The 26122-nt window shown below is 45.1% G+C and overlaps 1 protein-coding gene across 5 annotated transcripts in view; it reads right to left on the bottom strand.

The window, feature by feature from the left end:
- VRK3 (VRK serine/threonine kinase 3) overlaps positions 1-22227 on the bottom strand; it is a 58975-nt gene extending 36748 nt beyond the window's left edge. For 3 of the 5 annotated variants that reach the window (XM_023736295.1, XM_023736297.1, XM_023736299.1), the window contains exons 1-7: positions 22209-22227; positions 16578-16640; positions 13059-13198; positions 10163-10312; positions 8753-8812; positions 6737-6946; positions 3791-3867 (exon numbers count right to left, since the gene is read on the bottom strand). In XM_023736295.1, coding sequence (XP_023592063.1) covers positions 3791-3867; positions 6737-6946; positions 8753-8812; positions 10163-10312; positions 13059-13197 — 636 coding nt within the window. In that variant the 5' untranslated portion in view covers position 13198; positions 16578-16640; positions 22209-22227. Of the gene's footprint in view, positions 1-3790; positions 3868-6736; positions 6947-8752; positions 8813-10162; positions 10313-13058; positions 13199-16577; positions 16641-21614; positions 21993-22208 lie in introns of those variants that run through there. The other 2 variants (XM_023736298.1, XM_023736296.1) reach the window with 2 other exon arrangements.
- Positions 22228-26122: the final 3895 nt, after the last annotated feature.

Below are 26122 nucleotides of genomic sequence, written 5' to 3' on the forward strand. Positions count from 1 at the left end.
TGGAAGTTATGGGTAGAAGCAACAAGACAGAAGAAAACTGGGCCCCTTATTTATGGAACCACCATACCAGCCCAGAAGATTTAGAAAGAAAAGGAGCCAGTTTGGCTGAGAGGCAGGCAGAAATAAAAAGAAGGCTGGATAAGGAAAAACTATAATACTTTAGTCTTCATTAGAAATCTATGAAAATAAGAAATCACAGTGCAGACAAATGTAAGCAGTGGAGTGTGATGGTTAATTTTAAGTGTCAACTTGGCTAGGCTATGGTTCCCAGTGGTTTTGACAGATACTAGACTAGCTGCTGTTCTACAATGCACTCTAACATAATGACCTGCTATAATATAGTTGAATGTAATCATTAAGCTGAAAAGAGTTTCCTTAGCATGTGTTCTGCCTTCAGATTATAGATACTTTGGCAGAACTTGCTCTCTCCCTCTCCACTCTGAACTCTTCGCCTGACCTATGGATCTTGGGACGCAAGCCTGCAGAAGTTTCTACCTGCTGCCTGCCCTACTGGTTTTCGGGACTTGTCAGCCTCCCACAAATTTGTGAGCAATCCCTTGAAGTAAATCATTCTCTCTCTCTATAAATCTATCTCACTGGTTCTGTTCCTCTAGAGAACCCTGACTAAGGCACGGAGGAAAAATTTTATAACTTTCCCCAGAGGAAATCACTAACTAGATAGTAGACAAGTGTTAACTTTGGTGAAGGGAAAGACAACACACAATATAAGGGAAGTCAGCACAGCTCAACCAAGGCAAAGTCATAGAAGCTTCCTAGACACATCCAACCACCTTGAGGAACCAAGTTACTAGGGATGAGGGCTGAGGACCATGGTCTCAGGGAACATCTAGATCTACTAGCATAACATAGTTCATAAAGAAAATGTTCTATATCCTACTTTGGTAAGTAGCATCTGGGGTTTTAAAAGCTTACGAGTGGCCATCTAAGATATATCTACTGGTCCCATCCCATTCAGAGCAAAGGAGAATGAAGAAAACCAAAGACACAAGGAAAATATTAGTCCAAAGGACTAATGGACCACATGAACCACAGCCTCCACCAACCTGAGCCCAGAAAAACTAGATGGTGCCCGGCTACCACCACTGACCACTCTGATAGGGATCACAATAGAGGGTCCCAGACAGAATGGGAGAAAAATGTAAAACAAAATTCAAATTCACAAAAAAGCTCAGACTTACTGGTCTGACAGAAACTGGAGAAACCCTAAGACTATGGATCCAAGACACTCTTCTAACTCAGAACTGAAGCCACTCTCAAAGTTCACCTTTCAGCCAAAGATTAGACAGGCCTATAAAACAAACAATAATACATGTGAAGAACATGCTTCTTAGATCAGTCAAGTACATGAGATGAAATGCGCAACAACTGCCCAAAAGCAAAGATCAGAACACAGGAAGAGACACCAAAAATGGATGAATGGAAATGGGGAACCTGGAGCGGAGAGTGCTGACACACTGCCGGTATTGCAACTAATACCGGGAAACAATTAGTGTATAAACTTTTGAATGATAAAATAATTTGCTCTGTAAACTTTCACCTAAAGCACAAGGGGGAAAAAAAAAAAAGAACTATCTATATGGAAGAACTGACAACAGTAACTCGAAAGATTAGACAGGAAACTTAGGGGGCGGTGAGAGTATGCTAATGAGGGAGGAACAATTCGGAAAAGGAGGGTGAGAACGGTTGCACAACTTGAAGAGTGTAATCCATGTCACTGAATTGTACATGTAGAAATTGTTGAACTGGTATATGTTTTGCTGTGTATATTCTCGACAATAAATTGTTTAAAAATTCCCCAGAATGCAAAGGAAAAAAACAAAGAGATGGAACAGTGACAGAGAAATGACAAGCAATAGAGATAATGGAGATACAATATACAAATAATTAGTGCTTCTAAAGAAAAAACAAGAATAGAACCAAAGCAATCACCAAAGACACACGAGAAGAAAACGTTTTCGGTGTTAAAAGAATTGAACCATAGCAAAGATAAATTAAGACCTAAACATATCCTAGTTAAATTTAATTTTTTAATATAAAAAATATCCTTCAAAGCAGAAAAAAAAAATAGGTTCCCACAAAGAAAAACAAAATCAGGCTTAAACTTACGCTCTATACCTGTGCTGGCCAACGGAGTAGCCACTGGCCACATTAGGCTATTAAGTCTGAAACTATGAAATGTGGCTAGTCTGAATCGAGATGTGCCCCAGACCTTTTTTTAAAAAATGCAGTGAAACCTGTCAGAGCTAGAACTCAACGGGACTGCCTTGTTTTTCTGGGTCTTGCAAGTTTTCTGCCTTTAATAGCGTGCAGTCTTACCACTTTTCCTTCACTCATATTAGTGGAAAATGTTTGAGTTTTCCTTCTCTGACAGGTTTCCACCTTACACAGGTTCCAGCTTTCACAGGTTTTACTATATTTTATTTTTGTTGTTGAAAATGTACACAGCAAAACATACACAATTCAAAAATTTCTCCATGTACGATTCAGGGACACTGATTACATTCTTCAAGTTGTGCAACCATTCTCACCCTCCTTTTCTGAGTTACTCCTCCTCCATTAACATGAACTCACTACCCCGTAAGTTTCTTCTCTAACCTTTCAAGTTGCTGTTGTCTCTTTGATCCCATACAGACGGTTCTTAAAAGAGCACAATGCTCAAGTGGCCCAGACTTTTAAGTGAAAGAGAAATATTATTTTGCTTAAGCCATTATTAATATTGAGTCACTTTTTTTTAATAGCAGCCAAACTAAATATTTGTGTCTTGGTTTCCTCCTCTGTCCAACGGGCTTGTAACAGCAATGGCACCAGAGGACTGCTGTGAGGACTGGAGAGTTGATGTGCTGTACACGAGCTCAGAGTGGTCCTTGAGAGCACAGTTAGCACTACCTATGGGTGTGTGTGGTGGGCTGAATTGTGTTTCCCACAAAGATATACTGAAGTCCTAACCCCAGACACCTGTGAATGTGACCTTGTTTGGAAATAGGGTCTTTCCGATGTTATCAGTTAACATGAGGTCATGCCGGAATAAAGTGGGTGCTAATCCAATATGACTGGTGTCTTTATAACAGAGGAGAGACAAAGAGAGGCACACAGAGGGAAGACGGCCGTGTGACAACAGAGGCGGAGACTGGAGTGATGCTGCAGCCACAAGCCAAGGAACACCTGGGGCTACCAGGAGCTGAGAGACAAGGAAGGATCTACCCCTAGAACCTTTGGAGAAAACATGGCCCTGCTGATACCCTGAATTCACACTTTTACCCTCTAGAAAATGGTGAGACTTTGGCTGGCTTACTTTGGACAAGTTGTTAGGAGAGTCCAATTGCTAGAAAAGGACATCACGGTTGGTAAAGAACAGGGTCAGCAAAAATGAGGGAAACAAACCCTCAACGAGATGGACTGACACAATAGACACAATGAACTCACACATACCAATCATAATGAAGATGGCACAAGACTGGGCAACATTTCATTCTGTTATTAATAAGGTCACCATAAGTTGAAGCTGACTTGATGGCAACTGACAACATAACAACAACCCTCCGGAACTGTGAGATGATCCATTTCTGTCGTTTTAAGCCACCCAGTTTGTGGAGTTTGGTAACAGCTGCTCAAGGAAACTTAACCAAGAGGCCAAGATGGGCCCGACCCCGGGCCATGTTCTCCCATCCGCCCCCGCCCTCAGAGGGGCTCAGACATGAAGGTGTGTTTGCCAAAGCCCCAGGCCCTCCCTTTTGTGCTGTCCACCCCCCACCTCCAGGGACCCACTCACTAGTTTGAGTGAGAATCTTTGTTTCTGGGGACTCGACTCGCAGGTGAAGGCCGAGGCAGGGGCGGAGTCAGGCTCAGCTGTGGGAGAACAGAGCCAGTGAAGTTATCACCTGTACCGCGGCGGCTGGAGGCCTCATCCGCCCACTTCATAGGAAGGAGGAGTGGTTACAAAGCCCCAGACAGACAAGGAGGAAAGGCCTAGCAATATACACATAGACAAATGGGTATGGTCAGTTACACTATCATCTGCAGGGCGGCCAGGGCCCTCGGCCTCCAACTTCCTAGGAAGGAGGAGTGGCTATGGAGCCCCAATTCCTCAGGGTCAAGTGCATCCTTGGCTTTCAAGATCTGCTCCTTCCTTCAGCTGTCCTGCTTTCAAATAGGTTCTTTGTTCTTCCTCCTCCTCTTTCCTCTCTCTCCACTCCCCTCCTTCCTTGTCTCTGTTTTTCTCCCTCTGTCTCTCTCACGCTCACATTCTCCTTGCCCCTTTTCCTCCTACCCTGCTCCCCAATTTCTTTCCAAATCACCCTACCCACCTCTCAACCTTGTTTTTCTTTCCTCCTCCTCCTCCTCTTCCCCCCTTCTCTCTCTCTTTCTCAATATTCAGCCACGCAGAGAAGAGTTCACATAGCAGGCTTCCTTTGAGAGGCTAGCTTGCAAAGTGGCTGGAATGCAGATGTGACAATGGGAGCTGGAGCAGCCACCCTGGCCCATGAGATGGAAGTTCCCTCCATTCTCTAACTGGTAAGAGTGGCTCACTGTGCCTAGACTGTTCGGACAAACAACGTGGTTTATACTGAAAAACACCTGCTTTCCTTGCGGGAATCTGGAGTTTGGGTACATGCCAGGTAGAATGTCATGGATTGAACTGTGTCCTCCCAAAATATCTGTCAATTTGGCTAGACCGTGATTCCCCATATTGTGTGACTGTCCACCATTCTGTCATCTGATGTGATTTTTCCTGTGTGTTGTAAATCCTGCCTCTATGATGTTAATGAGGCACAATCAGAGGCAGTTATGTTAATGAGGCAGAACTCAATCTACAAGATCAGGTTGTGTCTTAAGTTAATCTCTCCGAAATATAAAAGAGAGAAGCAAGCAGAAAGACACAGGGACCTCATGCCACCAAGAAAGCAGCACCAGGAACAGAGCACATTCTTTGGACCCAGGGTCTCTGCACCTGAAAAGTTCCTAGAGCAGAGGAAGATTAACGACAAGGACCTTCCCCCAGAGTCAATGGAAAAAGACTTCCCCTGGAACTGGCACCCTGAATTCAGACTTTTAGCCTACTAGACTGTGAGAGAATAAATCTCTGTTTGTTAAAGCCATTCACTTGTGGTATTTCTGTTATTGCAGCACTAGATAACTAAGGCAAAGAGGGTGCCAACATGACCAGCCCCCAATAAAAACTGGGGGCACTGAGTTTCTAATGAGCTTCCCTTGTGGACAACATTTCACATGTGCTCTCAGAACTTGTTGCTCTGGGAATTAAGCACATCCCGTCTGACTCCACGGGGAGAGGACACGGGAAGCTTGCTCTTGGTTTCCCCCACACTTCGCTCCATGTGCCTTTTCCCTTTGCTGACTTTGCTTTGTATTCTTTCCCTGTACTAAATCAGATGTGCATTCACCTATATGCTGAGTCCTGCCAGATTTACTGAACCTGGGGGTGGTCTTGGGGGCCCCCAAACCTACCAGCTATACCCATTTGCCTATATATATATAGATTGCCAGGCCTTTCTTCCTAGTTGGTCTTAGTCTGAAAGCTCTGCTGAAACCTGTTCAGCATCATAACAACACAAAAACCACCACTGATAGATGTGTGGTAGCTGCACGTGAGGTGCCTTGGCTGGGAACTGAACCCAGGTCTCCCACATGGAAGACAAGAATTCTACTACTGACCCACCACTGCCCCTATTAATAAACATTAAGTATTATTAATACTAACACTACCAACACGGTTATCATTTTTTCATTGTAATAAAGAGTTGGACCTCGTTTTTTGACGTTTAACTGCTGACAGGTTTGTCCGTTTTCCTGACAGCTTTTAAATCTCACCCCTTCCTCTCCCCCTTCTGCCCCACATCTGGAAACCTAAGAAAGCCAGGGAGCTCCCTCTTTTGGTGCTGGTGGGAGATTCAAACCACGTAAGCCCCTGTCCAGGAGCCCCGGTGGCACAGTGGTTAAGCACTTGGCTGCTAACGAAAAGGTTGGTGGTTCAAACCGACCAGATGCTCCACGGGAGAAAAGACCTGGCAATCTGCTCCCGTGAAGATTACAGCCTAGGAAGCCCTATAAGGCAGTTCTACTCTGTCACATGGGGTCACTATGAGTTGGAATCGACTCGACAGCACACAACAACAACATGCGCCATGCCCACACGGGAAACCTCATCCCAGCCCCAGGCCCTAACCACAATAAAAGCCCCAAACCAGCCTCCTTTGCCTGTTCTCTCAAGCCATTTCAAATCTGCTCAGGCAGCCTGCCCTGCTCTTCCCAGAGACCTCGATTATATAAGTAATAAACCTTTCCAGATCCTGTTGGTGTATGTTTGTACGATATCATCAGTCTCAAATACCAAATTTTGAGGTCTATCCTGTCTCTGTAGGGTGGCCACAACAATCATCACTGTCCTTATCATGTGGCCACTCTGGGCCCACATGCCCCCCTAGCAACAGTAGGTTGAGCTGAAAAACAGTGCCCTGTGTAAAGAGGGCACATGCTCTCCATTTGGCCGCAGTCCCCACCACTCCCAATCACCTTACTCCAGCCTCCTGTACTCATTTATACTACCTGCCTGGCCCCTATAGGTGATAGGTTTGCAATCTCAGGTCTAAGAGAAGGCTGCCTAGAGGCAGGTCAGCAGCTTAGAATCCCCGTCTCCCTGCTCTAGCCCCGAAACAGCCTGACCCAGCCCAGCACCCGCCCACCTGGGGACAAAGTGCACCTTCATAGAGAATGCCCTGGTCATCCCTGGTCTGGAGAGATCCCAGCTTCCAGTGCTGCCCACTCTTGTCTATCAGCACTGTCCCCATGGGCAGGGCCTCGAGTGAGATGGTCACCTGGCTCCGCTTCAGGGTCTGGGGGCTTCGCCGGGCAGTCTGTGGGCTGCCTTTGGGGGTCGGGGGTTTGTTCCGGCTCCCTGCAGGAGGATGGACTAATGAATAAAAAGCATATGGGAGAGAGGAGTCAGGTGGGGATAAGCCAGTGATTGGAATACCATTCATTCATTCATTTGTTCATTCATTCGACAAATGCTTCCTGGGACCTTCTATGGGCCAGGCCAGGTCCTTTGCAGAATGATGCTGAGGACCCAGACAGGAGTCAAACCCAGAACCTTCCCTTGGGAGCCCCAGGTCTGGTGGGAGTCAGACCTGGACCCAGCCAGTCAGATTTGAGCCTGAGGCAGGGCAGTCCAGAAGGATATGGGGACACAGAGGAGAAAGAGACTGACTATGCCTGGAGAAGTCAGGGGAGGCTTCCTGGATGAGGGGACATTTGGGTTGGGCCTTACTGGATGAGTAGAAGTTTGATGTTGCTGTTGCTAGTTGCCGTTGAGTCGACTCCGACTCATGGCAACCCCATGACTGCAGAATAGGGTTGTGCTCCATAGGATTTTCAAGGCTGTGACCTTTCTGAAGCAGACTGTCAGGCCTGTCTCCTGAAGTGTCTCTGGGTAGGATCAAGCCGCCAATCTTTTGGCTAGGAGTTGAGCACCTAACATTTGCACCACCCAGGGACTCTGAGTAGAAATTTATTAGGGGGCAAAAGGACAATCCACACATTTAACCAAAAACACTCTGACATTGAGCTTATGTTAATAGTGGTGAAATGATTTGGACAAGGGCAGTGAGAATGCTTGTACAACTTGAAGAATGCAATCAATGTCACTGAATTGTACATGAAGAAATTGTCAAGATGGCATATGTTTTGTTACGTGTCATGAACTGAACTGTGTCCCCCCAGAATCTGTGTCAACTTGGCTAGGCCATGATTCCCAGTGTTGTGTGGCTGCCCTACATTTTGTGATGTGATATAATTATCTTCCACTTTGTGATGTGTTGTAAATCCTAACTTCTGTATGTTAATGAGGCAGGAAGAGTGTGGCCTGTATCTTGAATCACAGGTTTACAAAAGGGTAAGAAGGTGTGACTCAAGCCACAACTTTACACTCAAGTCACAACCTTACCTGAGTCACACTTTTTATCTTACAAGAGATAAAAGGAGAGAGAAGCGAGCAGAGATGGTAGGGACCTCACTACTACCAAGAAAGAAGAGCTGGGGGTGAAGCGTGTTCTTCGGACCCAGGGTCCCTGCACTGAGAACCTCCTAGGCCCAGGGGAAGACTGATGCCAAGACACATGGAGATCTCTAAGAAACACTGGCCCACAGATACTGAAAGGAGACAAAGACCTTCCCCAAGAATCAACAGAGATAGAAAGCCTTCCCCTAGAGCCAGTGCCGTGAATTCGGACTTCCAGCCTCCTAAACTGTGTCTGTTTGTTAAAACCATCCACTTGTATTTCTAATTACAGCAGCCCTAGATAACTAAGAAATTATGTATATTTTCACAATACAGAAAAAAAAAACCCCACCTGAAACATCTTGTGGACCTGGCCCTGTACAGAATATGAGGGCCCAGACTTCATTAGACTGAGGTCTTGCCCTTAAAGGGCTCCCAGACTGGCAAGAGACTGAGGTGAGTGTTGTGAGGAGATGGACATGGACAGAAGAAAAGATAACCTTAACCTCTTACCTTCCTCCCACCCACTGGTCCGCTCAAGGCACAGAATGGGAGGAGGCCTCTGGCATCTGAAGGGTAACGAGGGGGCAAAGGGGAAGCACCAAGGGCTGTGACTTCAGACCAAGGGGTCTGGCAGAAGAGAGATGGGTGCACGCATTCCTTAAGCCCCCCATGTCCTGGGAACTGGCTGGGCGTGGGGCGTATACAAGTGAGTCATACCTGGTCCCTGCCGACGAGAGACTCCCAGTCCAGAAAGTGAGGCAGAAAGGGACGTGGAGCCTAGAGGGAGACATGGGCTCACATGAGGGTGGTGGCAGGCACAGTGGGAACCCAGACAAAATGATATTCCATCCATTCAGTTATTCAACAATATTTTTCAGTACTCAGCTCTGTGCTAAGCACAGTTCTGGGTGCCGTCAAGTCAATTTAGACTTATGGGGACCCCATGTGACACAGCAAAACTGCCCCACAGGGTAATATTTATGGGGGAAGGAGCCCTGGTGGCGCAGTGTTTAAGCACTCAGCTGCTAACTGAGAAGTTGGCAGTTCGAACCCACCAGCCGCTCTGTGGGAGAAAGATGTGGCTGTCTGCTTCCGTAAAGATTTACAATCTTGGAAACCCTGTGGGGCAGTTCTACTCTGTCCTACAGGGGTGCTATGAGTCAGAATCAAACGGCAATGGTTTTTGTTTTTTTGGTTTTATCTTTATGGGAGATTGGCCAGGTCTTCTTCCTGCAGAGCAGTGGTGGATCTGAACTGCCAACCTTTCAGTTAGCAGCCGGGAGCTTGATCGTTGCACCACCAGGTCTCCTTGCTCTGCCAACAGATTACAAAACAACAATAAATACAGGTCACAAAACATGATAAATTCCCGGCCTTATGGAGCTTACAGACAAGAAGGACTATATATTGGTAAAATACCGTATTTGATATGCTTGCTACCAATAAGGACAAAGAGGCAATACACAGCAAGAGAGGGACGTAGGGAATGTTGTGGGTAGAGGAGATACATTTTTAGTTACGGATGTCAGGGAGGGCCTTGCTGAGAAGGTAACAACAGAATAAAGACCTGAAAGAAGTGAAGGGAGACAGATGTGGGAAGAACTACCCAGACAGAGGGAACAACAAGTACAAAGGCTCAGAGGCTCGGAGGGAAGTTGAAGAGAGGCTCTGGAGGAAGAAGAGGAGGCCTTGTGCAAGCCTATGGCACTCAAGAAAGGCTTCCCAGAAATTGGATCCTTTGAGTGTTGGAAAAGTGGCAGACGAAGAAGGGAGATGGGAAAGTCCTGGGCAGAGGGAACAGGTGTAGTCAAGACCGGAAGCTGAAACTCCCAAAAAGTATCTCCAAACACTGAGTGCTCTGTGCATAGGGTTGTGGTGAGGTTTAAAATGGTAAGGATCTCAGATGCCAGGCTGAAGAGCTTGAACTGTGGGGCGATGAGAACAGTAGGGAACTGTGAGCAAAGATCCCTGGGGCCATGAGTGACAGACTACAAAGGGGGACTGGAGGCTGGGAGGCCAGGGAAGGTGCTGGGATGAGGGTAGAGGCAGGGGTGGATGATGTTTGATTTGGGTTGTGGCATCCTTCTTCCTATCTGGAGTCAGGCCAGACTGACCCCCAACTCGTACCTTTGGGCCTCTCAGATGGACTCAAGAACTCTTCAGACTCAGAATTGTCACTGTCTGAGAAGAGAGATGATGGGGGAGAGATGACAGAGCTGGACCATTTCACCTTCTTGCAAGAGATTTCAGAACTGGAGTTCAGATCTCTCCTGGAGCCTAGAAAAAGGTAGAACAAATACAGACTGGAGTCACACAGACCCTTCCCAGGCACCATCAAAACAGAAACCTTGAGGTCACATTCAACTACTCTCATCTCCTCAGCCTTCACAGTCAAATCGTGCTTCTTCTACCATCTAAATAAGCAAACTATTCCTTCCTTTTAGTTATTGTCTTCCCTTTGTGTCTTAGCCTCTCTTTTATATCTTCTTCCATTATTCTGTCATTCTGTGCTCTCTTCCCAGTAACTTCTTCAGATCTATTGTCCAGTTCACTAATTCTTCCTTCAGCTGTGTCTAGTGTGCTGTTTAAAGCCATCCATTGAGTTTCTAATTGAAATGACTATATTTTTCATCATTAGAGGTTTGACTTGATTCTTTTTCAAATCTGCCAGGTCAATTCTAACTAACTTTTGTACCTTTACTGTACTTACAATTTCTTCAAACACATTAAATGTACTCTCTAAATATTCTGATTTAGTAATTTCAGAGTCAGAATCAATTCGATGGCGATAGGTTTTTTGGTGGTCTTTGCAGGCCTGATTCTGCAGTTTGTTGTTTCTGCTGACTCTCATAACGACTTGCTTCCTGGTGTCACTGTTGATTTTTTATTAGGAGCAGATGTTCCTTGGAAGTCTGCCTGTAGGAATTCTCTGAGGTCTGTCTTTAAAGGGTGTTGCTAAAGAGAAGATTTGTCAGGGGTGTGGTGACAACAACCTCATCAACTGAAACTAAATTTTCAGCCTGGGTGTTTTTTAGGGGGGCCACACAGATCAGTATGAATTCTTGTTCCAAACTGGTAAGAATATGAGTTTTGGGTTAGGAATTCCCAGGAGATACCAAAAAGAAGTTGGTATACCAGACTGAGGGCTCAGCGACATTCATTTTATCATTTGGGATTGCATTTGGCTGCAAGTAACAGAAAATGCTACTACCAAGAGTTTAAACAAGTGAATGGGTTTATATTTTTTACTAACAAAAATTCTGGAGGGGACAATCCAGTATTGGGATTATGTCCCCATGATGTCATAAGGGACCTGGGCTCCCCCTATCTTTCCACTCACTCATTTTCACTTAGTATGTTGTATGTGAACTTTCAGCCATGTATGCCAACTTCCTTCTGTGTCTTTCAGACAAATAAACCCTCTTTGATTTACCAATGTAGTACTTATACTTGGGCTTTCCATTTCCTACTACTGATACTCCATTCATTCAGTTAATCAATAACATTTCTCAGCACCCAATCTATGCTAAGCACTATTCTGGGTGCTGTGCCAATACCAGATTACAAAACCACAATAAACACAGATTACAAAACACATTAAATTCCTAGCCTTATGGAGCTTACAGATCAGAAGCAATATAAATAGGTCAATACTATATTTAATATGTTCGCTAGTAATAAGGACCAAAAGTAAACATAAAGCAGAGGAGGAGGATAGGGAGGGTTATGGATGGGGAAGGCGTACTTTTTTTTTTTCCAAGTTGCTGTCATCAGTTTGATCTCATATAGATAGCTCTTTAAAAGAGCACAATGCTTACATATTTTCTAATATAATTTATTTTGTGTTGTTGTTATTAATATGCACAGCAAAAGATACACTAATTCAACAGTTTCTACACATACGATTCAGTGATATTGACCACCTTCTTCAAGGTGTGCAACCATTTTCATCTTCTTTTTCTGAATCGTTCCTCCCGTTAACATAAATTCACTGCCCCCTAAGGTTCTGATCTAACCTTTTGAGTTGCTGTTGTCAATTTGATCCCATATAGATAGCTCTTAAAAGAGCACAATGCCCAAGGAAAACAATCTTTACTAGTTAAGCTAAACTACTGTTTGGTTTTAAGAAGACTTCAGGGGATATTTCTGGCTTAAGATTCTGCATTTATTCTGAAGGGAGAGCTGGCAAGATTTGCTGAAGGACTGGATGTGTGTGCTCTGACTACCTTCTACTCACCCTGTTGGTGAAAGAAGGATTCCTCGCCTTAAATAGCAGGAGGTGGTCGAACACAGACACCCACACTGGACAAATGAGATTGGCAGGAGTTTATTAGCCACGTATACTCATAGCCCAATTATGTATGTGTCTCCCCAAAATACGTGTTGCAATCCTAACCTCTATATTTGTGTAGGTAATCCTGTTTGGAAATGGGATTTTCTTTGTTATGTTGGTAGGTCCCTGGATGGCACAAATGGTTTGCGATTGGCTACTAACCAAAAGGTTGGAGGTTCAAATCCACCCAGAGGCACCACAGAAGAAACCCTATGGAGCATAGTTCTGACCTGACACTTACGGGGGTGCCATGAATTAGAATCAAGTGGCTTGTTATGTTACTGAGGCCACATCAATGCAGGATGTGTCATAAACCTAATCACTTCTGAGTTATAAAGAGCAGCGTAGACAAGGAAGCACAAACAAGGGGAAGGTGGATACCACGTGAAGCTTGCCAAGGAAATGAGGAACATCAGGGAAACAGAAGTTGAAAGAGACAAGGACCCCACCTGCACCCCCCACCCCCACCCGCCACCCCACCCAGAGCTAACAGATAAAGAGTCTTCTCCTAGAGCCAGTGCCCTGAATTCAGATTTCTAGCCCCCTAAACTGTGACAAGACAATTTTCTGTTCTTTAAAACCACCCACTTGTTGTATCTGTGTTAGAGTAGCCCTGGGAAGCTCCCCAGACACACATGCATGCACGCACCTGCCCTACCCCAGGAACAAGCTCAAAACCCTGGCTCTTACCTCGGAAGGATGATGTCAGTGGTTTGACAAAGGCTGGAGACCCCCCGTGCTCCTCTGTAGGCAAACATTTTCCACAGTAGGGGCAGAATTTGAATGTGGATTCGATACTTTTGCCACATTCTGGACAGAAGGTGACCATGCTACAAACAGAAGAGAGGGGAGGGAACAGGAAGCTGAAACGAAAACTTAATTCACTGCCAATGAGCAGAGAAAGCCCTTATATCACCTAAGTTCTCTATAGTTATGCATTTGAAAGGGATGAAAAGTTATTACACCTGGAATACATTTGCTAAAAGGAGTCCCTGGATGGCATAAATGGGTAAGCGCTTCTGTTAGTCATCTAGTGCTGCTATAACAGATATACCACAAGTGGATGGCTTTAATAAAGAGAAATTTATTCTCTCACAGTTTAGGAGGCTGGAAGTCCAAATTCAGGCCGTCGGCTCCAGGGGAAGGCTTTCTCTCTCTGTCAGCTCTGAGGGAAAGTCCTTGTCATCAATCTTCCACTGGTCTAGGAGCTTCTCAGTGCAGGGACCCCGGGTCCAAAGGATGCACTCCACTCCTGGCTCTTCTTTCTCGGTGGTATGAGGTCCCTCTCCTCTCTGTTCGCTTCTCTCTTCCCTAATCCTGTAGACTGTGTCCTGTCTCATTAACGTAACTGCCTCTAATCCTGCCTCATTAACATCATAGAGATTAGGATTTACAACACATAGGATAATCACACCAGATCACAAAATGGAGGAAACCCACACAATACTGGTAATCATGGCCTAGCAAAGTTGATACATATTTTTGGGGGACACAATTCAATCCATAACAGTGCTTGACTACTAATCAAAAGATTGGTGGTTCAAACTTACCCAGAGTCTCACCAGAGAAGTCTGAGGATCTGCTTCTCTAAAGATGAGAGCCAAGAAAACTCTACGGAGATCAGTTCTACTCTCTAGTATACGGTTTGTCATGAGTCAGAATTAACTCGACATCAACATGTTTGGTTTGGTTTTTTTGCCTACCTCATCTAAAGAAGTCTTCTCTCCACAAGTTGCTTTATTAAAGCACCCCATTGAGAGTCCCTGGGTGATTACTAGCCAAAAGGTTGGCGGCTCAAACCCACCCAGAGGCACCTCAGAAGACAAGCCTGGCAAGCTGCTTTTGAAAGGTCACAGCCTTGAAAACCCTATGGAGCAGTTCTATTCTGCACACACAGTTGCCATGAGTCAGAATTGAATCCACTGTTAACTAACAACAACAAAAAACGTTCCCTAAGGAATGGGCCAGTTCTACAATGAATTCCCACTCCCTGCCTTGAGCCTCTAAGGAGCCCTGGTGGTGCAGTGGTTAAGTGCTCAACTGCTAACCAAAAGGTCAGCAGTTTGAACCCACCAGTCGCTCTGTGGGAGAAAGATATGGCAGTCTGCTCCAGTAAAGATGACATCATTAGAAACCCTATGGGGCCATTCTACTCTGTCTTTTAGGGTTGCTATGGGTTGGGATCAACTTGATGGCAGCAGGTTTGCTTTTGGGTTTTGGCCTTGAACCTCTAGCCATCTGTCTGTACTAGGGGTTCAGTGTAGGCACAGAGCAGATCAAAGGCATGGTGAAACTGAAGACCTCACAAAAGACATGGGCTGCCCTGAGTCAAAGGAGAACTATGCCAATCACAGAGTCAACACTGAGGAGAAGGACCCAGGGTCTTCAGCTGTACTTGTGATGTTCATTTCTTAAACTGTATGATGACTATGAGAGACAGTCATGCTCACCAAATGCCTATATGCTCCCTGCACTGCCCGTCTGCCCCAGCAGTTAGGTTGTGGCTACGTGTTATGGATAACATTGCGAAGAATGGGAACTCCAGAACACTTAATTGTGCTCGTGAGGAACCTGTACATAGATCAAAAGGCAGTTGTTCGGACAGAACAAGGGGATACTGCGTGGTTTAAAGTCAGGAAAGGCGTGCGTCAGGGTTGCATCCTTCATACCTATTCAATCTGTATGCTGAGCAAATAATCCAAGAAGCTGGACTGTATGAAGAATGGGGCATCAAGATTGGAGGAAGACTCATTAACAACCCGCAATATGCAGATGACACAACCTTGCTTGCTGAAACTGAAAAGGACTTGAAGCACTTACTGGTGAAGATCAAAGACCACAGACTTCAGTATGGATTAGACCTCAATATAAAGAAAACGAAAATCCTCACAACTGGACCAATTAGCAACATTATGGTAAACGGAGAAAAGACTGAAGTTGTTAAGGATTTCATTTTACTTGTAGCCACAATCAATACCCATGGAAGCAGCAGTCAGGAAATCAAAAGACACATTGCATTGGGCAACTCTGCTGCAAAAGACCTCTCTAAAGTGTTGAAAAGCAAAGATGTCACCTTGAAGATTAAGGTGCGCCTGACCCAAGCCATGGTATTTTCGATCGCATCATATGCACAGGAAAGCTGGACAATGAGTAAGGAAGACCGACGAAGAATTGACGCCGTTGATTGTAGTGTTGGTAAAGAATACTGAATGTACCATGGACGGCCAAAAGAATTAACAAATCTGTCTTTGAAGAAGTACAAGCAGAATGCTGCTTAGAAGGATGGCGAGACTACATCTTACATACTTTGGACATGTTATCAGGAGGGATCAGTCCCTGGAGAAGGACACCATGCTTGGTAAAGCACAGGGTCAGCGAAAAAGAGGAAGACCCTCAACAAGACGGACTGACGCAGTGGCTGCGGCAATGGGCTCAAGCATTACAATGATTGTGAGCACGGTGCAGCACCAGGCAGTGTTTTGTTCTGTGGTGCACAGGGTTGCTATGAGTCAAAACCGACCTGACAGCACCTAACAACAACAACGTGTTATGGATTGAATTGTGTCCCTCAAAATATGTGCTGGAATTCTAACTTCTATACCTGTAGATGTAATCCTATTTGAAAATGGGGTTTTCTTTGTTATGTTAACAAGGTCCTATGAGAGCCTGGGTTGTGCAATGGTTAAGCACTTGGCTGCCATCCACTTGTGGTATTTCTGTTTTAGCAGCACTAGATAACTAAGACTAGTGCTTTCAAGCAGGATTCCTGATGGAGAGGGCTGCCTTCAGGCACTTGTCCGCAGAACTAAAGAGCTATAACATTTGCCTGAGCAGGAAAGAGGCCTAGAGAAGGGTTGCCGGCTGACATGGCTGAGAATGAGCTGAGAGCTGTCTTGATTGAAAGCTGTCCTGACTGACAAAGTTGATATTGATCCCAAGTTGTAGCCTGTTACTTCCCTAATAAACCCCATAACTGCGAGTATGGTCTGTGAGTTCTGTGTGGCCATCGCAATGAATTATCAAACCCAGCAGAGACATATAGAGTGCTGAGGGGAACAGACGGTATCAGAAATGATGAAAAAGTTAAAGAGTGGAGGTATTTCTGACCTTCATCTCATAGGAACCAGCTTTGTGCTGATCCTGATTTTTATCCCTCGGTAATCTAGACAAGTTCTGATGCTAGATTATACCTGGGAAGCTCATACATACCTTTATGTTGTCACGGTCTGGCCCTTGGGGTCACTAGGCTGGGAATTCCATCTTGACAGTGCCCTGTAAATGAACAGAAGTAGAGAGGCTGACTCGGGCTCGTTTCACATGAGTTAAAGATAATGGGTAATGTTTCCTGCACATTGGCTATATAGCCAGCATGTGCTGGCTTTCTTTCATTCATTCATTCAACAATCATTTACTGAGCACCTTACTAGTTGCCAGGAGGCATGGTGGCACAGTGGTTGAGCGCTCAGCTGTTAACTGAAAGGTCAGCAGTTCGGACCCATCAGCCACTCTGCAGGAGAAAGATGTGGCAGTCTGCTTCCGTAAAGATTAAAAACTCATTACTATTGAGTCGATTCCGACTCACAGTGACCCATAGGGTCACTGCACCATAGGGTTTCCAAGGAGCAGCCAGTGGATTCAAACTGCCAACCTTTTGGTTAGCAGCCGAGCTTTTAACCACTGAGCCACCAGGGCTCCCATTAGCCATTGAAGAGATGCAAATCAAAACTACGATGAGATACCATCTCACCCCTGCAAGAATGGCACTGATTAAAAATTCAGAAAACAGTAAATGCTGGCAAGGTTGTGGGAAGACTGAAACTCTCATACACTGCTGGTGGGAATGTAAAATGGTACAATCACTATGAAAAACGATATGATGCCTCCTTAAAAAGCTAGAAATAGAAATACCATATGATACAGCAATCCCACACCTAAGAATATATCCTAGAGAAATAAAAGCCGTCACACGAATAGACATATACGCACACCCACATTCACTGCAGCATTATTCACAATAGCAAAAAGATGGAAACAACCTAAGTGACCACCAAACGAATGAATAAACAGAATATGGGACATACACACAAGGGTATACTATGCAATGATAAAGAACAATGAAGAATCAGCAAAACATCTAACAACATGGATGAATCTGGAGGGGAGTATGCTGAATGAATAAGTCAACTGCAAAAGGACAAATACTGTATGAGACCACTATTATAAAAACTCAAGAAAATGTTTACATACAGAAAGAAACAATCTTTAATGGTTATGAGGTAGGGGAAGGGTGGGGAGCAGGAATCACTAACTAGATAATACACAAGTGTTAATTTTGGTGAAGGCAAAGAAAATACACAATATAGAAGAAGTCAGCACAACTTGACCAAGGCAAAGGAAGACACTTAGAGGAACACAGGTAAAAAAAAAAAGAAAAAAAAGAGGCAACCACAGTAAATACTAGCATCTACAACCCTACAACAACAGTTAAAACAAATAATAACTTACAAGCAGATACACAGGCAGATAGGTACGCTGAATAGAGAAAGGAGGACGTGTAGGAATATACCCCTGTACGTATGTAAGTTACGCTGTATATATCTTTACATACGTATTTGTATGTACAGCACGTATGTTCATGTATGTAATAGAGCACAAACGGGACACAGTCATAGAAGCTGCCTAGACACACCCAAATTCCCTGAGGGAGCTGAGGGCTGGAGACCATGGTCTCAAGGACATCCAGATCAACTGGCATAACATAGTTCATAAATAAAATGTTCTACATCCTACTTTGGTGAGTAGTGTCTGGGGTCTTAAAAGCTTGTGAGTGGCGATCTAAGATACATCTACTGGTCTCATCCTGTCCGGAGCAAAGGAGAATGAAGAAAACCAAAGATACAAGGAAAATATTAGTCCAAAGGACTAATGGACCACAGCCTCCACCAGCCTGACCCCAGAAGAACTAGATGGTGCCGGCTACCACCACTGACAGCTATGACAGGGATCACAATGGAGGGTCCTGGACAGAGCAAGAGAAAAATCTAGAACAAAATTTAAATTCACAAAAAAAAAAAAAACCAGACTTACTGGTGTGACAGACTGGAGGAACCCCTGAGACTACGGCCCCTGGACACCCTTCTAGCTCACAACTGAAGCCACCCCTGAAGTTCATCTTTCAGCGAAAGATTAGACAGGCCTATAAAATAAACAAGGAAGAGTGCTGACACATTGCAGGGATTGCAACCAATGTCATGAAACAACTACCACGTAAGTTTTTGAATGAGAAACTAATTTGCCCTGTAAACTTTCACCTCAAGCACAATAAAATTTAAAAAACAGACAGAGATTAACGCAAGCTAGCAAGCAAACATGGGGGAAGAGAGATGCCAAGCCACATGAAGATCACCCATGATTCAAAGCTCAAAGAGATAAGGACCTTCAGACCTGACAGAGAGAAAAAGCCTTCCCCTAGAGCCAGCACTCTGAATTTGGACTTCTAGCCTCCTAAACTGTGAAAAATTTAATTTGTTAAAAAAAAGGATAATGCTCAAGGGCTCTGGGAGAAAGTCCTTGTTTCTCTTTAGCTTCTTTTCCTCCATTACTTGGGGATCTTTAAGTGGCATGGCATCTATCTTCCCTCCCCACCCCAACCCCCGTTTATGCTTGCTTGGTTAATCAGCTTTTATATCTTTACTAATTAAGCTATTGTTTGGTTTAAAGAACACTTCAGGGGATGTTCTTGGTTGAAGGGTTAAGGTTTAAAGATGATCTCAGCACAACGGTTTTGGGGGTTCATCCAGCCTTCATGGCTCCAGGAAGTCTGGATTCCATGAGAATTTGAAATCCTATTCTGTATTTCCCCCCCTTGATCAAGATTCTGCTATAGAATCTTTGATCAAAGTGTTCAGTAATGGTAGTTGGGCACCAGAGTTGAATAATCTCTAAAGCAGATCTTCCAATTAGAGGCAGGACAGTGTAGTGATTAAGAGCATGGTTTTGGGATCCAATCATCCTGGGTTCAAATCCTAGTTGTGTCATTTACTGTGCGATGCTGGGCAACATTTTTAATATCTCTGTACCTGTTCTTCTCTGTAAAATGATTTAAAAAAAGCAATTACCCTTTGGGCTATTGTGAAGTTTAAAGGACCTTGGTACCTAGTATGCACTCAATGTCCCTGGGTGGTGCAAATGGTGAATGTGCTTGGCTGCTAACCGAAAGGTTGGAGGTTCAAATTCACCCAAAGGTGCCTGGGAAGAAAAGCCTGGCCATCTGCTTCCGAAAAAGCAGCCATTGAAAACCCAATGAAGCACAGTTCTACTCTGACACACATGGGGTGCCATGACTTGGAACTGACTTGGCAACTGGTTTTATGTACTCAATAAATAGCTCTTCTAATGATTTTAACTTCTAGTCATGTAGCCTAAGGCCAGTTACATCCTACCTGTTATGGATTGAATTGGGTCCCCAAAATCATGTGCTGTAAACCCTAACCCCTATACCTGTGGTTATTATCCCATTCGGAATGGGTTTTCTTTGTTATGTTAATGAGGCAGTATTAGTGTAGGATATGTCTTATATCAATCTTTTGAAGTATAAAAAAAGTGGATTAAGCAAGGAAGCATGGAAGCAGAGACAGGGGAAGATAGATTCCATGCCATATGAAGATCAACATGATTGCCAAGGAAACAGAAACTAAAAAGAGACAAGGACCTTCCTCCAGAGTCAACAGAGAGCCTTCCCCTAGAGCCAGTGCCCTAAATTCAGACTTCCAACCTCCTAAATTGTGGGAAAATGAATTTGTTTGTTAAAGCCGCCCACTTGTATTTCTGTTACAGTAGCACTAGATAACTAAGACACTACCCCAGGACCTTTGTACTTGCAGTTCCCTCTGCCAGGAATGCTCTTCCCACCACTTCCCTCTGTGGCTGGCTCCTTTTTCATTCTTGAGGTCTCAGCTCAAGAGTTCTTCCCTGACCCCCTTATTTAAACTGCAACCTCTACTCCCCTCTGCTACCCTCCCCTCTCCCCCTTTCCTCCTTTATTTTTCTCCTTAGCACTTAATGCTATCTAACACAGGCTTACAATTCCCTCTCCTAATCACCTGCACCAGGTGTGTTTCAAAGTCCAGAATTTTGAAGATTTTTGAAAAATAACACAGAAGACACACTACATATTTCATAACACCACCAGCAGGATCTAGGGCAGCTATCCATCATCAAATACATTATTTCTGCAGCAAAATCTTTAAAGATTATAAATAGCTGCACATCAGTTCAGCTTGGGTTTTGCCACCAAATGCATTCAAAAGCCAGGTGAAATTTTACCACCAAATAAGTTACAAAAAAAAAAAAAAAAAGTTTGGTTCTGAAAACTTTTTGGATTTTGGATTTATAGACAAGGAACTTCAGATCTGTAAATACTACACAATTTATCTTTTTACTTTGTTAGTGTCTGGCATCCTCAACCATCATCAAAATGTAAACTCTAGGACGGCAAAGAGTTTTGGTTTAAGACACCATCCCTGGGTGGTACAAATGGTTAAGGTGTTTGGCTGCTAACTAAAAGGCTGGAGGTTGGAGTCCACCCAGCAGCACCCTCGGAAGAAAGGCCTGAGAATCTATTTCCAAAAAATCAGCCACTGAAAACCCTATGGACTACACTTCTACTCTGACACACACGGGGTTGCCATGAGTTGGAATTGACTCCAAGGCCACTGTTTTTTTTTTAATAAGCACAGCCTGTCAGAGTTGGCACTGGACAAGCAGCATAAATAGCAGTGTCTGTTGCATAGGGTCTTACACAGACTAAAAGAAAAAAAAAATTGACCCCATGTGTGTCAGAGTAGAACTGTGCTCCATAAAGTTTTGAATGGCTGTGACTTTTTGGAAGTAAACCACCAGGCCTTTCTTCTGAGGTACCTCTGGGTGGATTTAAACTGCCAACCTTTCAGTTAGCAGCTGGTTCTAAAAAAAAAAAAAAGAAAGAAATACAGCCAGAGTGCTCCCTGGAAGCTAGGATCGTGAGACTTCGTCTTAGGTACCTTGGACGAGTCCCTGGAGAAGGACATCATGCTTGGTAAAGTAGAGGAAGACGGCTGAAGAGAGGGATTGACACAGTGGCCGTAACAATGGGCTCAAACATAACAACGATGTGAGCATGGCGCAGGAGAAGACAGTGTTTCGTTCTGTTGTAGTTTGTGTGAGTGGGAGGACTCCACAGCCTCTAACAAGGACAACAATCTTTACCTAAGCAGAATGCCGTTTTATCTTTCCCCCGAGGAGTGGCTGGTAGGTGAACAGCCGACCTTTTAGTCCGCAGGCGAGCGCTTTAACCACTGCACCACCAGGCTCCCTGAACATCTGCCACTGTCAAGTATTGTGCTCCTCCTAGAAAGTTCTGAGACTTAGCAAAAGGGCTAAAGGCTAGACTGCAGCTTTATCGCGGGAGGGGCGGTTGCCTAGGTGACAGCGACTCGCCGTCGGCCCCGCCCTCCACAAAAATGAGACATGACGCAGCTGCCAAGGCGGGGCGTTTGTCGAAACCCATAAGCCACGCCCGCTTCATCCGTAGCCACGCCCACCGCCAAAAGCCGCGGGCGTATTATCTCAGTGACTAGGAGCCTCTCAACCAGAGCCTTGCTGCCGGGTGCTCCACCTCCCATAAAGGGTCGTGCTGAGGTCACAGGCACTACGGCCGCGCCGCGGGGTAGCGGTCTGGGAGGACTTCCTAGTGTTCCACCTCGCCTTCCCTCACCTCTGTACTTGGGCAGTGGGGCGGGGGCCCGGGGATATGCGACCAGAGAGACCCTGGGTCCTCCCTCCACGGAGCCTGATACTTACCTTCTCAGTTGCCCCGCGGAAACTTCCGCCGGGGCCGAAGGCGCTGCGCGCGCATCCTCTGCCCTAAGGCAGGACGACGCCCGCGCAGGCGCCGCTGACTTCCCGAATGCCCAGGGTCTGTGCTTACCTGGGAACTCCATTTCCCAGTTGCCTTCGCGACAGGCCAGCCCCCTGACTCGAAGCGAGGGGAGGGATTATTCCCTCATCGCCTATTCCCATTCGCCCGCTTTGGAACACCGCCTGGTTCTACTGCGCATGTGCAAAAGTGGAGCCAATGGTAAGGAGCAATGCACTAAAAGGGGGGGGGAGTCTCCACCAATCAAATCAGACTATCACTTCTCCTCCCTCAACTCCGCCCCTCACATTCACGCGCCTTTTCTGGTATCCGACTTCCTCAGCTATGCATTTCCATGCCAACCTTTTGGTTGTCCACTTCCGAAATGGAAATGCCACAGTCTTGTAGGAAAAGGCAGGAGAAGGCTGATTAGGTTGTCCTTCAATCAAGTAAATACTGGACTATAATGCCATCTAGTCCTTATGCTGTTTCTACGTACTCTTTTTTTCTTGGAGAACTCAGTGGAGCCTTTAAACGTGGAGAGAGAAAGCCAATAGAAGGCGCCCGCACAGTCTCCTGGGAAATGGAGTCTTGGCGCCGGCGCGGAGGATTCTGGGCGGAGTAGCTCTGAGGGGATTCGCGCAGCACCGGAAGCGGCTTCGAGGAGGCGCGAGTGAGAGGGGAGTTGGGTCTTCGGCTCCCTCGGGGTTGGGGTGGCGTCTGTTAACTGGGCGGATGGTAATCTTGAGGTGCGTAGACGCTTGGTCTGGGGCTGTTGAGGACCCTGGAGGGTTGGGGACTCGGTCCTTCCTGACGGGTGAGGGAATGCTTGTGAGGCGACTTCAGCAAAAGGCGCGTCGCCTTCGGGTTAAGTGTCTTGGTGGAATCTTGAACCCTTGTTTAGAGCTTGTTACGGGCCAGCGTCTTACTACAGTGGTTTCCAGTCCTCAGCGGCAGCCCTGAGAGGAACGAGTTTTATTTTATTTTTGGCTGGGGAAATAGGCTGAAGGAGGGGGACTTGAAGTCGATGGGCGGAGTCTTGAAGAATGAATAGTTTTTCAGGAGGTCGGAGGGATAGCAGTGAATATTAACACTTGTTTGAACCCTTAGTGTGTGCCAGGCGCTGTATTCGCATTTTTTCTTTTAACTGAAGTGCGGGCCCTTAGTCCATTATCTGATTCCTTTGGCGCCGGAATCATCCTGGAAATCAGAATTTTCAGATTTTATAAAGTTGTTGTTGGGTGCTGTCGAGTTGTTGGGTTCTGACTCATAGCGACCCTATGTACAACAGAACGAAACACTGCCCAGTCCTGCGCCATCCTCATAATCATTATGTTTGAGCCCGTTGTTGCAGCCACTGTGTCAATCCATCTCCTCGAAAGTTTTCCTCTTTTCCGCTGACCCTCTCCTTTGCCAAGCATGATGACCTCCAGGGACTGGTCCCACCTGATAACGTGTCCAAAATACATGAGACAAAGTCTCACCATCCTTGCTTCTAAGGAGCATTCTGGCTGTACTTCTTCCCAAACAGATTTGTTTGTTCTGAGCAGTCCGTGGTATGTTCAATATTCTTCGCCAACACCAAAATTCAAAGGCATCAATTCTTTGGTCTTGTTTATTCATTGTCCAGCTTTTGCACGCATATGAGGTGATTGAAAATGTCATGGCTTGGGTCAGGTGCACCTTAGTCTTCAAGGTGACATCTTTGCTTTTAAACACTTTAAAGGAGATTTGCAGCAGATTTGTCCAATGCAATATGTCGTTTGATTTCTTAACTGCTACTTCCATGGGTAAACATTCTGTTAGAAGATCTGTATTTCATAATTACTTAACACACCCCGAGTAGGATCTGGAGCAGTTTTTGGTAATCAAACAAATATTTCTGCAGCAAAAATATAAATAGTCACATTGAATGGGAAAAAGATTATAAATAGCCTGGTGACAATTCAGGTCAAGTTTTGCTGCCAATTTATGAGTAAAGGTTAGGTTATTAGAGCTTTTCGGATTTTGGAATTGCAGATAAGTGACTGTGGCTCTTTTGTATTTGCCGCATTTTGTACATTTGGAAACTGAGGCCCACAGACTGTTAGTGATCTATCCACCTATAGTCCTATGCTAAGAAGTGGCAAGACTCCCAAACTGAGTACCCAAGGTTTTCAATCCCCTAATTGTTTTGACTCAAGTTTCTCTGACTTAAGCTTGCCGACTTTGGGCTTCTTCACATCAGGGCCACACGCAGTTCTTTGCCTCTCAGGGCTGAGCATGTATGAGATGTGGACAGAACAGTGATTTGGAAATTGTAGACAAGGGTCTCAAACTCAGAAGTCTGTGAGGGCTAGGCAGACAAGTTAAAGGAGAGAATCTTCCTGGGTGGGGAGGGTGTGTGGGCATTGGGGAGCACTTGCTGCATTTAAGGGGGTGGCTTTGAATGGGCTCCAGTTAACTAGCCTTGAGAGAATGCAGGCCCAATGTTGCCAAATCCCAGGATTTTTCAAAAGCTGGAAATCTAATTTTTAGGTGAAATTTTTCAATTTTCAAGTTTGAGGCTACTGAAAAGAATTTTCTTCCAGAACATTCTATTAGTCAGCACTGTGTGGGCCAAACAAAACATGAGTCCTTGTGTGCCACAAGTGGTTAAACACTCAGATGCTAACTGAGAAGTAGGCAGTTTGAATCCACCACGTCACCTCAGAAGAAAGGCCTGGTGATCTGCTTCCAAAAGATCACAGCTGTTGCGATCCCTATGGAGCACAGTTCTACTCTGACATATATGGCACATGTGAGTTGGAATCAACTCGATGGCAACTGGTTTGGTGTTTGGGGTTTTTTGGGCTTAATTATACTCACAAGTTAGAGCTTTAACCACTGTCATGTGAAGAAACTCATTGTTAAGTAAATGTTAGCACTTATTTCAGGTCTACCTCATTTCCTTATCTGCAGTCACAAAATCCAGAAAGCTCTGAAAACCAAAACTTTTTTTTTCCCCCCCGTAATTTGACACCTAAACGTGACCTGAACTGCTGTGAGGTACCTAAACCTGTTGCCATTGAGTCAATTCCGACTTATAGCAACCCTATAGGACAGAGTAGAACTGCCCCATAGAGTTTCCAAGGAGTGGCTGGTGGATTCGAATGGCTGGCCTTTTTGGTTAGCAGCTGAACGCTTAACCACTGTGCCCCTAGGGCCCCATAAGGTATCTGTAACCTTTCATTATTCTACAGAATGTGAATGTTTATACACTTCACTCTAGAAATATTAAAATGTTCAATTAGGAAATGCTACCTGCACGTGCGCCACCCTGATTTCAATGTACGGTATTTATGCTGTGTCACCTTTGTAAAGTCTGAAAATTTCTGAATTTCAAACCGCATCTGGTCCCAGAGGTTTCAGACTAAAGAATTATGGGCCTGTGTCATTCGTTGTTAAGGAGTCCTTAGGGTGGTGCAAAGGAGTCCTGGTAGCACAATGGTTAAGCGCTTCACTGCTAACCTAAAAGTTGGCAGTTTGAACCCACACAGTGGCTCCATGGGAGAAAGACATGGCAGTCTGCTTCCGTAAAGTTTACAGGCTAGAGAATCCTCTGGGGCAGTTCTCTTCTGTCATATAGGGTTGGCTGTGAGTCAAAATCAACTCAACAGCACCCAACAACAACCGTGAGTAGTGCAAAACATGAACATGCTCAGATGCTAACCAAAAGGTTGGAGATTCGAGTCCACTCAGAGTCACCTTGGAAGAAAGACCTGGCAGTCTCCTTCCAAAAATTCAGCCATTGAAAACCTTATGGAGCACAGTTCTACACTGATAACATGGAGATGGAATCAGTCACGATGGCAATGACAGCACCTCTTCATTGTTAAGG

The sequence above is a fragment of the Trichechus manatus genome, unplaced genomic scaffold (assembly GCF_000243295.1).
Source record: "Trichechus manatus latirostris isolate Lorelei unplaced genomic scaffold, TriManLat1.0 scaffold00087, whole genome shotgun sequence".
NCBI lineage: Eukaryota > Metazoa > Chordata > Mammalia > Sirenia > Trichechidae > Trichechus > Trichechus manatus.